The sequence below is a fragment of the Pipistrellus kuhlii genome, unplaced genomic scaffold, assembly GCF_014108245.1.
Source record: "Pipistrellus kuhlii isolate mPipKuh1 unplaced genomic scaffold, mPipKuh1.p scaffold_m20_p_6, whole genome shotgun sequence".
Lineage (NCBI taxonomy): Eukaryota > Metazoa > Chordata > Mammalia > Chiroptera > Vespertilionidae > Pipistrellus > Pipistrellus kuhlii.
In genome coordinates, this window is record NW_023425562.1 from 27,008,506 (window position 1) to 27,022,951 (window position 14,446).

General features: G+C 43.6%; 1 protein-coding gene across 2 annotated transcripts in view; it reads right to left on the minus strand.

Annotated features, from left to right (window-relative positions):
- The window catches only part of GNAL (G protein subunit alpha L), an 83,182-nt gene that overhangs the window by 19,507 nt on the left and 49,229 nt on the right, over positions 1 to 14,446 (minus strand). For both annotated transcript variants that reach the window (XM_036417908.2, XM_036417909.2), the window contains exon 5: positions 8,207 to 8,304. In XM_036417908.2, the coding sequence (XP_036273801.1) occupies positions 8,207 to 8,304 (98 nt within the window). The remainder of the gene's footprint in view (positions 1 to 8,206; positions 8,305 to 14,446) is intronic.

Here is a 14,446-nt window from a genome sequence, read left to right on the forward strand (position 1 = left end):
TGTTGTACAGTTTGCTTAGTGACAAATTCTCATTAGGTGAGGGTGTTTACAATATAATCATGAGAGACTGTGATAGATTATGAGCATAAAGACATTAATAACTAATGGTTATTAAGTACGGATGAGCCAGGCATTATTCTGGACACACTACACGAATTAACTCATCTCATCCCCACACACCTTATGAGACAGACACGATTAACACCTCCAACTTACAGGTTAGGAAATCAGAGCACAGAGGGCTAAGCAACTGGCCTGGGACCACCCACCTGCTGAGTCTTAGAAATGGCGTTTCATAGATATACGGGGGACCAATAACAAAAACAATGGGGGATTCAATAGGTTAACAAAAATAAAAAGACCAGTAGTCTTTGAATTAAGAGAAGTCGATTTACTAGTTTTCTTCTGAGAAGACTGAGAAGTTGCATTGACTGCAAGGTTAATATGATCGAAGGAAGGCTGCTAAAAGAAGTTAACATCCCCTGAAACAGCATTCGTTGAGTAATGGAATAACGGCAGGTCTCCCTTCCAGCCTGGTGACAGTCTAGAGCAGGGCTGGGGAACGTTTTTTTCTGCCAAGGTCCATTTGGATAGTCATAACCTCATTTGTGGGCCTCACAAAATTATCCACTTAAAATTAGCTGCTATACTTGGTCAAGCATTTAATTAGCTCACCCCTAATGCCTTGGCAGGGCCAGACCAAATGATTTTTGGGACTTTATATCGCCCTTGGCCTGAACGTGTCCACCCCGGGATTAGTGTGAAAATCCATTTGTTAACTCAGGTAATGTGCACAGAACAGCACCCCCGCGTGGTAAGTTTCAATAATGACCTGTTTTGCAGCTACACTTTGAAGATAAGAAATATAAGACACACCTCTAAGATATTCACAAACCCTACGTACACTACGTTAATAGTAGTAGTGGTTTTCGATGAATTCCCTGGGTTTCTTGTGTTTCAAAGAATTCAGCAAACACTGGAAAGAACTGTAAAAAAATAAAAAGCCCCTCACACACACAAATGTCTTAAATGCCATGTTGCAATTTGTGGAGTACCACCAATGGATTAATTTGTGCTGCTGTTTCCTATCACATCAATACATATGTCTGCTTTCCTCCACTCTACATTGTATTATGAAAAAGTTCAAACATACAACACATTTGAAATCATTTTATAGTGAATGCTTGAATACCCACCATCTAGATTCTGCCATTACCATTTTACTATAAACCCCACATCTTATTTTTGATGCATTTCAAGGAAATTGAAGACACTGGTACACTTCCTTCCACATATTCCAGCATGCAGATCTTTATCTAGACATCAATATTTGTTCATAGTTTTTTAAAATGTAAAATTTAGATCCAAAGAAACACAAATCTTCAGTGTACATTTGCTGAGTTTTGACACCTGCGTGTACCTGTGTAACCCAAACTGTCAAGATACTGTGCACATATTTCATCTTCTCGCAGATGTGCTGTCTGGAAGGGAGGTTGTAGCAGAGCTCTGGCCATTGTTCAGATGGCACAGCATCTGTCCCCAGTATAATCATGAAGGGAGGTCCCTCAAGGCACAGAGGATGCAGCGCGCTGCTTTATCAAAGGCATCCCAAGCTCTCATCACAGTACCTGTCACATCATCAAAGGTGAAAATGTGCCACATTTATTTTTATTTTTATATTTATTTATTTTAAATCCTTGGGTGAGGATTTTTAAAAATAATATATTTTATTGATTTTTTACAGAGAGGAAGGGAGAGGGATAGAAAGCTAGAAACATCAACCAGCTGCCTCCTGCAGATCCCCTACTGGGGATGTGCCACAACCAAAGTACATGCCCTTGACTGGAATTGAACCTGGGACCTTTCAGTCTGCAGACTGATGCTCTATCCACTGAGCCAAACCGGTTTTGGCTGACATATTTCTTAAAATAAATAAATAAATAAATAAAAATTTATTGATCTTTCACAGAGAGGAAGGGAGAGAGATAGAAATGAGAGATAAACATCAATTAGCTGCCTCCTGCGCACTCCCCACTGGGTATGTGCCAGCAACCAAGGTAACGCCCCTTACTGGAATCGAACCTGAGACCCCTGAGTCCGCAGGCCGACGCTCCATCCACTGAGCCAAACCGGTTAGGGCAAAAATGTGACACATTTTCATACTAGACAGTATTTATGTCTTTAAGCATCTTTCAGACTTCACATTTCTGTTAGCTACTGTAAGAAGTTGTTAGAGGCTATTAATTCACTTGGAAGGAAATTTCTTACAGTTCTTCTTTTCACATTTCTGTATAATTTAACTTAAAATGTTTCCTATGATTATAGGGCAAACAAAGAAAACAAACTAACAAACAAACAAACAAATAAACCAGTTTTGCTACCATTAGCTACTACTCATCTACATATACCAGAATATTTCCATACACCCTACCCCAGCAGGAAAAAACTGGATGTTGAGCCTAATGCAAAACTCAGCTGTCATCTATGAATACTGAAATTCAATTTTATTTTATTCAAAATGGCTACACAGAAGTACATGTGATTGATGTGAACACCTATCACTTTTAATTCTAAAAAAAAAAAAATACTACTTTGGTATGATATATTTATTCAAAGAAAATAGCACTTTGACTTGATATTTGATGTAAACTGCATTTAGTCCTGTGGCTACAGACTTTGGAAACTGGCCCTACGGAACCTGCTGTGTCTTGGGGCCAACTGAGGGGCCGCAAAGGAGTCTGGGAGGGGCTAAGGGCCACTAGCTGGGCTCCTCACCACCACTGAACCCTCCTCACTATGTTACCCCACACAGAATACTGTTTGACAAAAAAAAATATAGCTCTAAGCTAGAAAAATATTATTATTATTAATATTACTTTGCCATGTATAGTTCAAGGGCCTGATTTTCACAGCCTTCAAAATGAACCTTATAATACCTAGTGAATGGGCAACAGTGTCAGAAACTAGTGCGAGGGGCAAGGACTTGGAGCCCCAGCTAGTCCCGGGGTCCTGTCTTCTGCAGGAAGTCTGAGGATTCAATGAGCTGTTGCAATGGAAACCACTGGGATTTTCCACTCAAAGGAGTGGTTTTTCTGAAAGATTTAAATAATCCACGTACAAGGTGTGAGATAACAGAAAAACAAACAGACACGTATCTGCCCCTGTCCCTGGCACAGAGCTCCTGAAACCCTCGTAACCTCCTACGTCATGAGAGCACAAGAAGCATCTTTTGATCTACTGTTTGGTCTCTGACGGCAGTTCCTGACGCAGAGCTCCTAAATCCTTAGGAATGTCCTGAATAATGGAGGTCTTGTTTGTTCTGATCAGGTGACTCTGAGTGGGCTCCTGGAGCCATCCAGGGCCGGTCACCGAAAAGACCAAGCCATGATTCCAGGCCTGCCCCCAGTCTCCAGGTAAGAGAGAGGAGGCTGGAAATGGACGTAGTGAGGGGTCATGTTGACATGACGAAGTCCATAAAAATTCCAACAGTACAGGGTTTGGAGAGCTTCCAGGTTGGTGAACATACAATTGTACCCGAGGGCTACAGTTCTCTGGGCTGCAGACCCCCCATCCCCAGGCCTCCCCTATGTCTCTCTTCTTCTGGCTGTTCATCTGTAACCTTTAATAAACTGGCAGACATAAGTAAGTGTTTTCCTGAGTTCTGTGAGCTGTTCTAGCAAATGATCAAATTCAAAGGGAACCTCTGATCTGTAGCCACGTTGAACAGAAGCTGTGAGTAAGCTGGGGACCTACTATGTGCAAGTGGCCTCTGAAAGTGGGGCAACCTCACGGGACTCAGCCCATAACCTCTGGGTCTGACCTCGTCTCCCGTAGACGGTGTCAGAATTGAGTTAAATTGCAGGACAACCAGCTGGTGTCACAGAGGATTGCATGGAGGGGAAAAACTCTCCCCTCGCATCTGGAGTTAGAGTGCTGTGAGCATGGTAGTTGTGGAAAGTAACAGAGAGACCCAGGAGGACAAGTCCAGGTTTCCTACTCACATGGAAACATTGGTGCTAAGCAAACCCTCTTAGTAATTCCTTCCCAGGATGAGGGTTTACAAACGAGCCTAGGAGACACAGATAACCAGGGGCTGACCGACTTACACTGAGATATCTGGTCTACCTAGTTTGCCCTGCCACTAAATTTATTCTTTATACCTATAAAAAGTATACTGCGCTGCCCATAAACAGGAACATCTCCAACTTCACAGATCGAGAAAATAAAACTAAAAATAAAGGTCAGAAATAAAGGTCAAATGAGAGTTCAGAACGTGTATGCATGCCCAGACAGTTGATTATATATTTAATGAATTCAACAGTACATGGTAGTTTCTCTAATTTTAAAATGACCTGAAAAAAATAAATGTCAACTTTGAAGTTCAAATTTAATTTTTGCTAATAATTTCCAGATTGCCCTGAAATCTTAGATTCAAGGACTTGAGAGCCATGAACTCCAAGCCAGTACTAGAGAGAGGCTACACATAGTTGCCAGGACTCCTGACAGATTGCAGACGCAGACAGGAGACGGAGCAGAAAATCACTTTCTCACTGCTCTTTTCTTTTTTTCTAGGACATTCTCTGCCTTTGAGAGTATTCTAAAAGCAATTATTCAAATGGATACACTCCCGGAGAGGCTCTTAGCGTGCAAACACCTTGGTCAAAGCAGAAGAACCTACACTCTCAGCGGCAGAGCGGCAGGTTACATTAAGCAAAGTCTGACTTTATAAACCTGCTCTTAAGATCCAATTTTCTCTCTCCCAAAATAGCTGTTTCCATGGCTACACAATCATTTATTGTTAGGACTTAGAGGAAGTGCATTTTGGGGGACAATGCCGTAGAGATTGTTTTTAAGGTTCCCAGTGGAAAGGGGGAGCTGTGTATCAAATATAATCTCTGGTCATTTGCACAGCCTGCTTGATGATTCAAATACACCCATTTTTACCAAAAGAATAATACTGAGAGCTCAGTTACAGTAACTGTTCCACATGCCTCTAGCCATGTCAGTCCTGGTGAGGGAGACTGCAGTCCAGCTGCCCTGGCCTCAGCACAGCCTCTGGTCTGGGCCATGCCAATGGCCACTGACTGGGCCAGTGGGGCAGTGTGATGGGGTGGGGCACAAGGCTGGACGGGAACAGGCTGCGTGGCTGCTAACCAAACTGATCTCCTCTGCTTCCTCTGGGATCAGCAGCAAGGGATGAGAAGAGCAGACAGGAAAAGTGAAATCAAAACGCTCCCTATAGTGCCGCAGACTTACTAGCGGCTTCTGAGAGACTTCGAGCAAATTTCCCTTTTCCCGAGTTGCCTGAGCAACTTTCCACTCCTTGCGTGCCACATACACAACACAGGTCTCAATGGCCTTTTCACCTGCACAGCACAGGCACTGTATCAGCGGGAGCTCCACTCCCGTGTGTACGTGTGCAGGCGTGGAGAGCTGCACAGCTGAGGGTGAGGAAGCAGGCCCTATAAATGCATGTGGAGACTGTCATCTGTAGATGACAAGAGGAGCACTGGCTCCATGAGGAGACTGCCCTGCTGGCCAGGCTGGACCAGTGCTCCCGTTACTTTTCCTGCTCCGACTCTTCCTTCCCTGTTATCTTTCTTTTTTCAGGTGGAGACATGACTCACATAATACAATTTCACAGAACATAAAAATCACCATTTTGAAGTATACAATTCAGTGGTCTTAAGTACATTCACAAGTTTGTGCCACCATCACCATTATCTAATTCCAGAACATTCTCCATTATCCCTAAAAGAAACCCTGTACCGTTAGCAGTCACTCTCAACTCTCCCTCCCTCAAACCCCTGGCAACCACTAATCTACTTCCTCTTTTAAAAAAAAAATATATTTTATTGATTTTTTACAGAGAGGAAGGGGGAGGGATAGAGAGTCAGAAACATCGATGAGACAGAAACATCAATCAGCTGCCTCCTGCAAATCCCCTACTGGGGATGTGCCCGCAACCAAGGTACAAGCCCTTGACCGGAATCGAACCTGGGACCTTTCAGTCCACAGGCCGAGGCTCTATCCACTCAGCCAAACCGGTTAGGGCTCCTCTTTGTTTTTAAAGTATGTTTTTATTGATTACAAGGAAGAGAGGGGGAGGGAGAGGGAGACAGAAACATCAGTGATAAGAGAAAATCATCCATAGGCTGCTTCCTGCACACCCCCTACTGGGGACCCAGCCCGCAACCTGGGCACATGCCCTCACTGGGAATCCAACCGTAACCTCCTGGTTCATAGTTTGATGCTCAACCACTGATCCACACCAGCCAGGTGGAAATGAGAAATTTAAAATGCTTTTCTAGTTAATAAAATTTTAATTAGCAAGTAGTTTCTTTAGCTTATGCAGTGGAGGCTCATTAAAGCTTCCACTGCTCATGTCAGCGTGAGGGGAGCCAGTCTGCGCTGTGTGTTGGTTTTACTGTGCCATGCAGAGCTGAGGGTTCAGCTGCTGCTCAGCAAATGCTTGCAGACTGGGAGGGTGACATGGGAGTGGAGGGTGTAGCCAGTTCTTGGTCGAGATCAGAAGGAGATTAAGTAAATCTAACTAACACCATCAGTCTTCCCCCATCTCATCCCAGAGGCCCTCATTGCTCTTTCCACCCACTCCTCAGATGTGATGTCAGGCCCTTCCTCCTGAAACCAGCTTCTGAGGACTGATCTTCCAGGGACCAGGAAACTCCTCTCTCTCTGAACTCACTCCGGTGTGTCCATGCATCGCCAAGGCTTTGTTGGCCACCAGAGGGCTGATGACTTCCCTGCTCGGATCACCAGTCTCGCTCTGAGCCCAGGCTTCACCCAGCTGTCTACTTGAACGCTCTTCTTAGATATCACTTTGGCGTCTCACACTTAACTTCTCCAAATCAGAGCTTGATGCCTTCCTCTTTTCTCCCATAAACAACATCTCCATAAATGGCTTCATGCCCCACTGCATTATCATCCTTTATCCCATCCCCTTTCCTCTGCCGCCCTCACCCAATCTACCACCTCGTTCTTTCCCTTCAGCACCCAAGGCCCAAGGCTCACCTCGATGGCCACCAACTGACCCAGGGAACCCCATTCAGGTCTCTGCCTCCCTTTGTTAATTTTCCATACGGCAGCCAGAGTGACCCTGACAACCTCATTCATGGAGCCGCTGGGTACTCACTGCATTTGGAAGAAGATCCAAGTTCCTTGGCACTTGGAAGGTGTTGGCCACAGCGACCTCTCTCACCTGCTTACAGCCACTCTTCCATCACCTATCTGCTCCCAGACCGGCTTTCGGTCAGGGCCTGGGTCACACCCAGTGCCTCCTCTTTGGGCCCTGCCACTGGCACTTGCCACATGGTGATGGTGCCTGAACTCCTCAGGATGAGAAAGGGCTGCCAGTGGCCACACCACTGCTTTCTCCTTGAAATCTGTATTTACAGCAGAGTTCCACTAGTTGGTTCCAAATACTGTGAACTCCCGGATTTTATGCTTATGGAATCCATTCAACATGTATGAATTTTTACAGTTTACAGACTAAAAATGTGAAAGTGCTGATTTCTTGCTGCCCAAAGAGTCATATAAAACAATTAAACACAATTTTTGTTATCAAACTAGCAAATATACCTAGAACCCCTTGATGAACATTTTCTTGGGGGACCATTATTCTCTAATAGTTACAGAATGAATCTACAATACCAAGGAATTTCAGGGAAAAGCAGTCAGCCAGCCTCGGCACCAGAGTCTTTTCCTTATTTCTGTTTCTCTTCATTACATTTCTCACCAAACATTTCCTTATTAGTAATCATCATCTACTCTCAGGTCCTAATTTACTCCGGTGTATCACTTTTTACTTTTTAAGTAAGAGCTTGAGCTTGATTGCAGTGTTGCTATTATTTTAATTTGGGGTCCCCGCTACAAAACTGAACTATGATAACGAATATCTCATCACATTATACCTACGACCCTACAGAAGTGAAAATGAACAGAACTGAAAACAAAGGTCAGGATAAAAATAATGCCACACGCTTCTGATTCTTCCCCGAAACATTGATTCCTACTGGATTTTCAGTTTTCCATCTCCTACATGTGCCTTGTTTTGACAGCTGATTTCTGCAGTGAGACGTTACTTAATTATCCCTAGCTTAAGAGAGACACCAGTGGCCCCGGGAAGGCAGTGCCCTGTGGTGCAATCCGAGCCTCAAGAAGCCTGAGCCTGGCTGGGCGGACTTACTATTGTGCGCAGTCGATCAGCTGGTATTCGTTGGACCTCTCGAAGCACGCCTTCACGCCTTCATCATCCCACAGCTTCTTCACGTGATCGAAGAACTCCTACAATTTGAAAAAGTTACACGTGAGAGCACGCATGTGTTCTATAACCCTTTAAAGAGTTAAAAGTAAAAAGAAACTGCCCCCCGAAGTTTGCAGGGAGCGCATGAATTATTTTCCTTGAGGAAGTCTACCTGACGCGTGGGAAAATGCCCAGATCTTGAATTCTGTGTGTGATGAAAGACCGATGCATGTATGTCATCATCATGCAAATTAACCTGTCAAACACCCTCGTCGCTCCAGGAAGTTCTCCGAAAAAAAAATTGCAAGTCAAAAGGTAGTGACATTCATTAACCAGATATCCACATAGCTAACAGTCTTAAAGTTCTTGTTATTCAATAACTTTAATAAAGTATAAGCAGGAGACACCATCCTAAAGGCAAGTGAAGTGTTGAGTGGCGGGCAAGGTTGGGGCTATCAGAGCGCTTAGGGGGCAATTATTTATTCATTCACCAGTTGATGGACATTTGGGTTATTTCTAGTTGTTGTTGTTGTGTTTTTTTAATTTGTTAGAAACTACTTTAAAAATATATACCGGCATATTTATTGATTTCAGAAAGAAAGGAAGAGGGATAGAGAGAAACATCAATGATGAGGAGAATCACAGATCAGCAGCCTCCTCCTGCCCCCTACTGGGGATTGATACCTGATTGGGAATGGAACTGTGACCTCTTGGTTCATAGGTCAACATCCAACCCAGCTGGGAGGATTATTTCTAGTTTTTGGCTGTTACGAATAATGCCGCTAGGAATATTTGTGCAACAGTCTTTGTGTGAACTTTTATTTTCACTTCTCTTGGGTTTATACACAGAAGTGGAATTAACTGGGTAAAATGGTCAGTGAATGTTTAACTTTAAAAAACTGCTAAGTTGGTTTCCAAAGTGGCTATTCTATTTTACATTGTCAAGAGCAATGTCTAGGAGCTCTAATTTTTCTACATCCTCACCAATACTTGGTTTTTATCAGTCTTCTTAATTTTAATTATTATACTCTATTGGAGGTGTAGTGACACCTAATTATGATTTCAGTTTGCATTTCTTTAATGAGGTTGGATATTTTTTCATGTAATTGTTGGCTACTTGCATATCTTCTTTTGAAGTGTCTGTTCAAATATTTTACCCATTTAAAAAATTGGGTTGTATGTCTTGTTAGTTTCATTTGCTTTTAAAAAAATTTAAATTACAGTTAACATTCAATATTATTTTATATTATTTCATAGTAGTTAAATATTTATATAATTTACTAAGTGCTAAGTCTAGTACCTACCTGACACCATCTATAGTTATTACAATATTATTGGCTATATTCCCTATGCTGTACTTTACATCCCCATTGAGTTTTATTCTTTTATAAGAACAAGAGTCCTGCCAAAACAGGTTTTGCTCAGTGGATAGAGCATCGGTTTGCAGACTGAAGGGTCCCAGGTTCGATTCCAGTCAAGGGCATGTATACTGGTTGCAGGCACATCCCTAGTAGGGAGTCTGCAAGAGGCAGCTGATCGATGTTTTTCTTTCATTGATGTTTCTAACTCCCTGTCCCTCTCCCTTCCTCTCTGTAAAAAATCAATTATATATAAAATTGTTTTTTTAAAATTTATATTTATATATATATATATATATAAAGAAGTGGTCTTAAACTCTTCTAACCTCGATGAGAGAGGGAACGGAGGGTCATTTGAATTTCCACATATATTTTAAGATTAGCTTGTCAATTTCTATTTAAAAAGCCTGCTGGTGTTTTGATTGAAATTGCCCATTTAAAAAAATTTATAGATCAGTTTGGGGAGAATTGCCATCTTAAATGAGTTTTCTAATTAATTGACATGACATATCTATCTATTTATTTATTTTTAATATATTTTATTGATTTCTGCATTTGATCTTGTGTCCTGCAACCTATTTAATTTCACTTATGAGTTCCAGTAGCTTTCAATTCCTTTCAGTGCAGCTGTGTGCGGAAATAGTTACCTACATAGCTCTGGCCTCTCTGCTTCTCTCCCCCAAGCACGCCCCACGAGGCCTGCGCAGGATCAGAATTCCCTGTAGTTTCAAAGGCAGGAGGATGGAGCCAAGGGACCTTCCCTGCCACCATGGCAAGGCTTCATGGTTTTTGTTGCTCTTACACATTTCTTAAAGGTACAATAAGATTTATATATAGAGTCTATCTGTAGTTTCTCAATTATAATCTCACCAAACAACTGGGGTGAGTATTAAGTTTTAGTAATGGGATCCACCAGGACCCAGAGCAGAGGATTAAATAAATCTACTCTATAGTGATGGGAACATAATTTTCCTTAAGCATTATTTAAAAAAAAAATAATTTCTTAGCTTTTGCTTTTCCCCTCCACAATACTCCCACTCTTACACCTCAGATTCTTGCTGTAAAAGCCTAATTCTCCGAGGAAAATGTACCTTGGAGCATGCCGAAGACATTCCCCGGAGAAACTGACTTGTGTGGGAACAGAAACAAATAATTAGGCATTTTCATCAGGGACTCAAAGAATCACGACTTTAGCCTTTGCTTCCAGACAAGGCTCTGTCAAGTTATCTGACACAATTCTCCTTGGAACATCAAGCTTGAATTACATAACACTTTACGGTATTATTCTTGGTCTTCTTAGTCACTCCAAATCAGTTTTTGCTTTATGTGCTGAGAGGTACAATGGAGAGAGGAGCCCCTCTTTTAGGGAAGAAGTTTAGATTGAAAGCAAATGTCTTTAGAAGAGAGTTTGCTATAGTCCCATGGACAATGACATATTTCTCTGGGAACATTTTAGCGTAAAACGTAAGAAAGGTGTCTAAGAGGAGTCATACAACAATATGTACGGTTTGGACATGGACACTGGTAGTTGAGTGCCTAGGCTCAGATCTGAGCTGGGGAAACCTGACTGCAGAGGTTCTCTTTTCTCCTTGGCTCCATGTGGGGGGAATGAGGGGAGGGGCCGTGGGGTATGTATGGGTGTGTGTGTGTAACTTCTTCCAGGCAGAGGCTGCCTGAGACTCATCAGTGCTTGGTGGATGGGGAGGGGAGCACGTGTGAGGGGTAAGGGATGGAAGGACGCAAAGAAAGGCTGGCTGGAAAGACAAAACAAGCAGGACGGGGTTGACATCAGGAAGGGCAAGCTCAGACTCAAGATGGTCAAGGCTGTGGTGCCCAACAGTGTGATGTGCTGGTGGTGGTGGTGGGGGAGGGTCTAGAGCAGTGGTTGGCAAACTCATTAGTCAATAGAGCCAAATATCAACAGTACAACGACTGAAATTTCTTTTGAGAGTCAAATTTTTTAAACTTAAACTTCTAACGCCACTTCTTCAAAATAGACTCGCCCAGGCCGTGGTATTTTGTGGAAGAGACACACTCAAGGGGCCAAAGAGCCGCATGTGGCTCGTGAGCCGCAGTTTGCCGACCACGGGTCTAGGACTCCTTCAGCTTTGGACCTGACTCAGTAGTTTTGGTACAACTGTGGCAAGGCCTGCAGGATGCCAACAGGCCAAGAGAGAAACACATGGCGAGGAAACAGAAGTCATGCGCAGGCTTGAGATCAAAGTTCCAGAAACATCTCCAGGACACCTGGCGGCATAAGGCATTATGCTCGGTGCTGGGTATGGCAGAGAGGCCACAGGGTCTCTGAACCTGAGGAGAGGGCTGTGCTCCAATCAGGCAGGTGCAGTGTGGCTGCGCAAAGACCCGCGACTCGGATGGTCACGGAGGGCCACCGCCGCCAGGGGGTGACGTTCAGCAGTGTGTTTCCGGTTCCTGGGCTTGCCCTGGGCTTCCAGACCTTTCCAGAAAGGCCCCCAAGCTAATGTGACTTGTCTAGACACATTCTTATCAGCTGGTGAGGGAGTGAAGCTGGCTGAATAAAATGCAGCAGATGACTAGAAAGAAGGGAAGGAGAGGGCCGCAGAATACTTACATGTTGGCTACAACTTAAAAAAAAGATTCGCCTTGACAGCCATGTGCTATGAACTGAGCCTCCAAGTCCTTTGTCCAAAAAGAGGGTGCCCATGATTGTCACTGGGGCTGACAGATCACCCCTTCAAGGCAGCTGGGAGGAGTGGGGGATGTGGAGAAAGGACAGGGAGAAGCCGGAAGTGATGGTGGTGGGGGGGTGTAGGCCCACCGTCCCTGTCGTGTTAATGGACGTATAGCCAGAACCTTAACATTAGCTGATGATGTCCTCATGGAGTTGGACTTTGTGTGGGGTTTTGCTCTGTGAACTTGTAGCTTTACATTCTGCGTCACCGGATGGGCAAGAGAAACAAACAGCCATGGAAGTCTGAGGTGATCAAATCTCCGTGTGGCTATAAAATAAAAGGCTGCAAAGGCAACTGCTGAGTTCCTTAATATTTCTGCAGCAGCCCAGAGTCTGGCAACAGGCAACTGGCATAAAAGGGAGAGGAAATTGTCCAAAAAAACTCAAACACTTTGCAGTCTCATACGCACGTATTTGTATGAGATAACCTTTAAGGTTTCTCCTAGTGCTAAGACTCTCTGATTTTAAATTGTATGTCTTCTTTTTCTTTTCATTTTGTATGTAATGATTTAACAGAGATATAATTTATGTACCGTACAATTCACCCAGTTAAAGCGCACAATTCAGTGGTGTTTAGTCTATTCGTAGAGTTATGCATTCATCACATAATCATGCTGAGAACATCAGCCTCAGAGGAAACCCCACACCACCATCGGCAGTCCCCCCCCCCCCCCCCCCCCCCCCCCAGCCTCTGGCAACCACTAATCCCTTTCTGGCTCTGCCTATTCTGGACATTGCACATAAATGAAATCATAGAATACCTGGCCTCTATGTCTGGCTTCTTTCACTCAGCATGCTTACCCATGCATCATTTGACGGACAATTGTTTGCACTGTTTGGCCATTGTAAACAGTGCTGTTATGAACATTCGTGTATGAGTTTTTGTGTGACATGTTTTTAGTTCTCTGGGCATATGCTAGGAATGGGCCTCCTTCCTTTCCCAAGAGAAACGTCTGGAACTATTTTATAAGAGTTGGAATTTCTGACTCAACATGCTTAAGTCATTTCAACATTCAATAACTTTATTAAATACCTAGTTATTTACCCTAATGGATGGATCGTGTGGCAGATGGTTTATCTTATCTAGCATTTGAATGCATTTCAGATTTAAATTTGAACACAGATAGACCTGACATTCCTGACAATTCCAGACTAGTAAGAAAGCCTCAGAGACAACCTCACCGCCCAGCACCTCCTCCCTTCCCACCCACCCACCCCCACATACACCTATCCACCCACTTGCTCTTCTGCTCAAGCAAGAGACAACGACCCTCTCCTGAGCTCACATCAGGCTGCCTGCGCTGGAACAAGAGATACCTATGAAAGGGCGGAGCTTAGAGTGGCCATTGAATGTTTGGAAAAAGGTGTCTGGGGCGGTGGGAGTGGTTATTTCTTCCACACTTTTCACAGTGGACGCAATCAAAGCAAGGGGTGTCATCCATTGATTCATTTGCAAGTATTGAGGGTGGGAGTGGGACTTGTGAGGGGGCAATTAAAAAAAAGGAAGCCAGCCAAAACCGGTTTGGCTCAGTGGATAGAGCGTTGGCCTGCGGACTGAAAGGTCCCAGGTTCGATTCTGGTCCAGGGCATGTACCTTGGTTGCGGGCACATCCCCACCCGTTCTTTAAATAATCAGCCTCATAAAGGGGTTTGAGGGACACCTGCTGTTTGTCATGTTATCCATCCATCCATCCACCCTCACCTACCTACCTATCTACCTATCGTTTATTTATCATGTATATATTTATGTTTGAAATAAACATATGGAGATAAGAATGTACATACACACACACACACACACACACACACTTTTAGTAATTGTTAAGGCTGTTGATCCACAAGGGGAAAATCAGAACACGGCATATTGGATTTGATTTTAAAAAGAAGACAAATAATAATACATATGCTTATACCACTTCAGTTTCATGGTCTGTGGAGATAGAGAGATACATGAAAAAAGAAAGGAAAGGGGCAGAGAGGGAAACAGAGACACACGCGGGGGAGAGAAAGACAGTGCTGAGTGAATAAGAGGGGAAGACAAGAGAGAGGACCGAGGCAGAGAAAGACAGGGACACAAGAGAGACAGAGGGTCCCACAAACCCAGCAACAAGG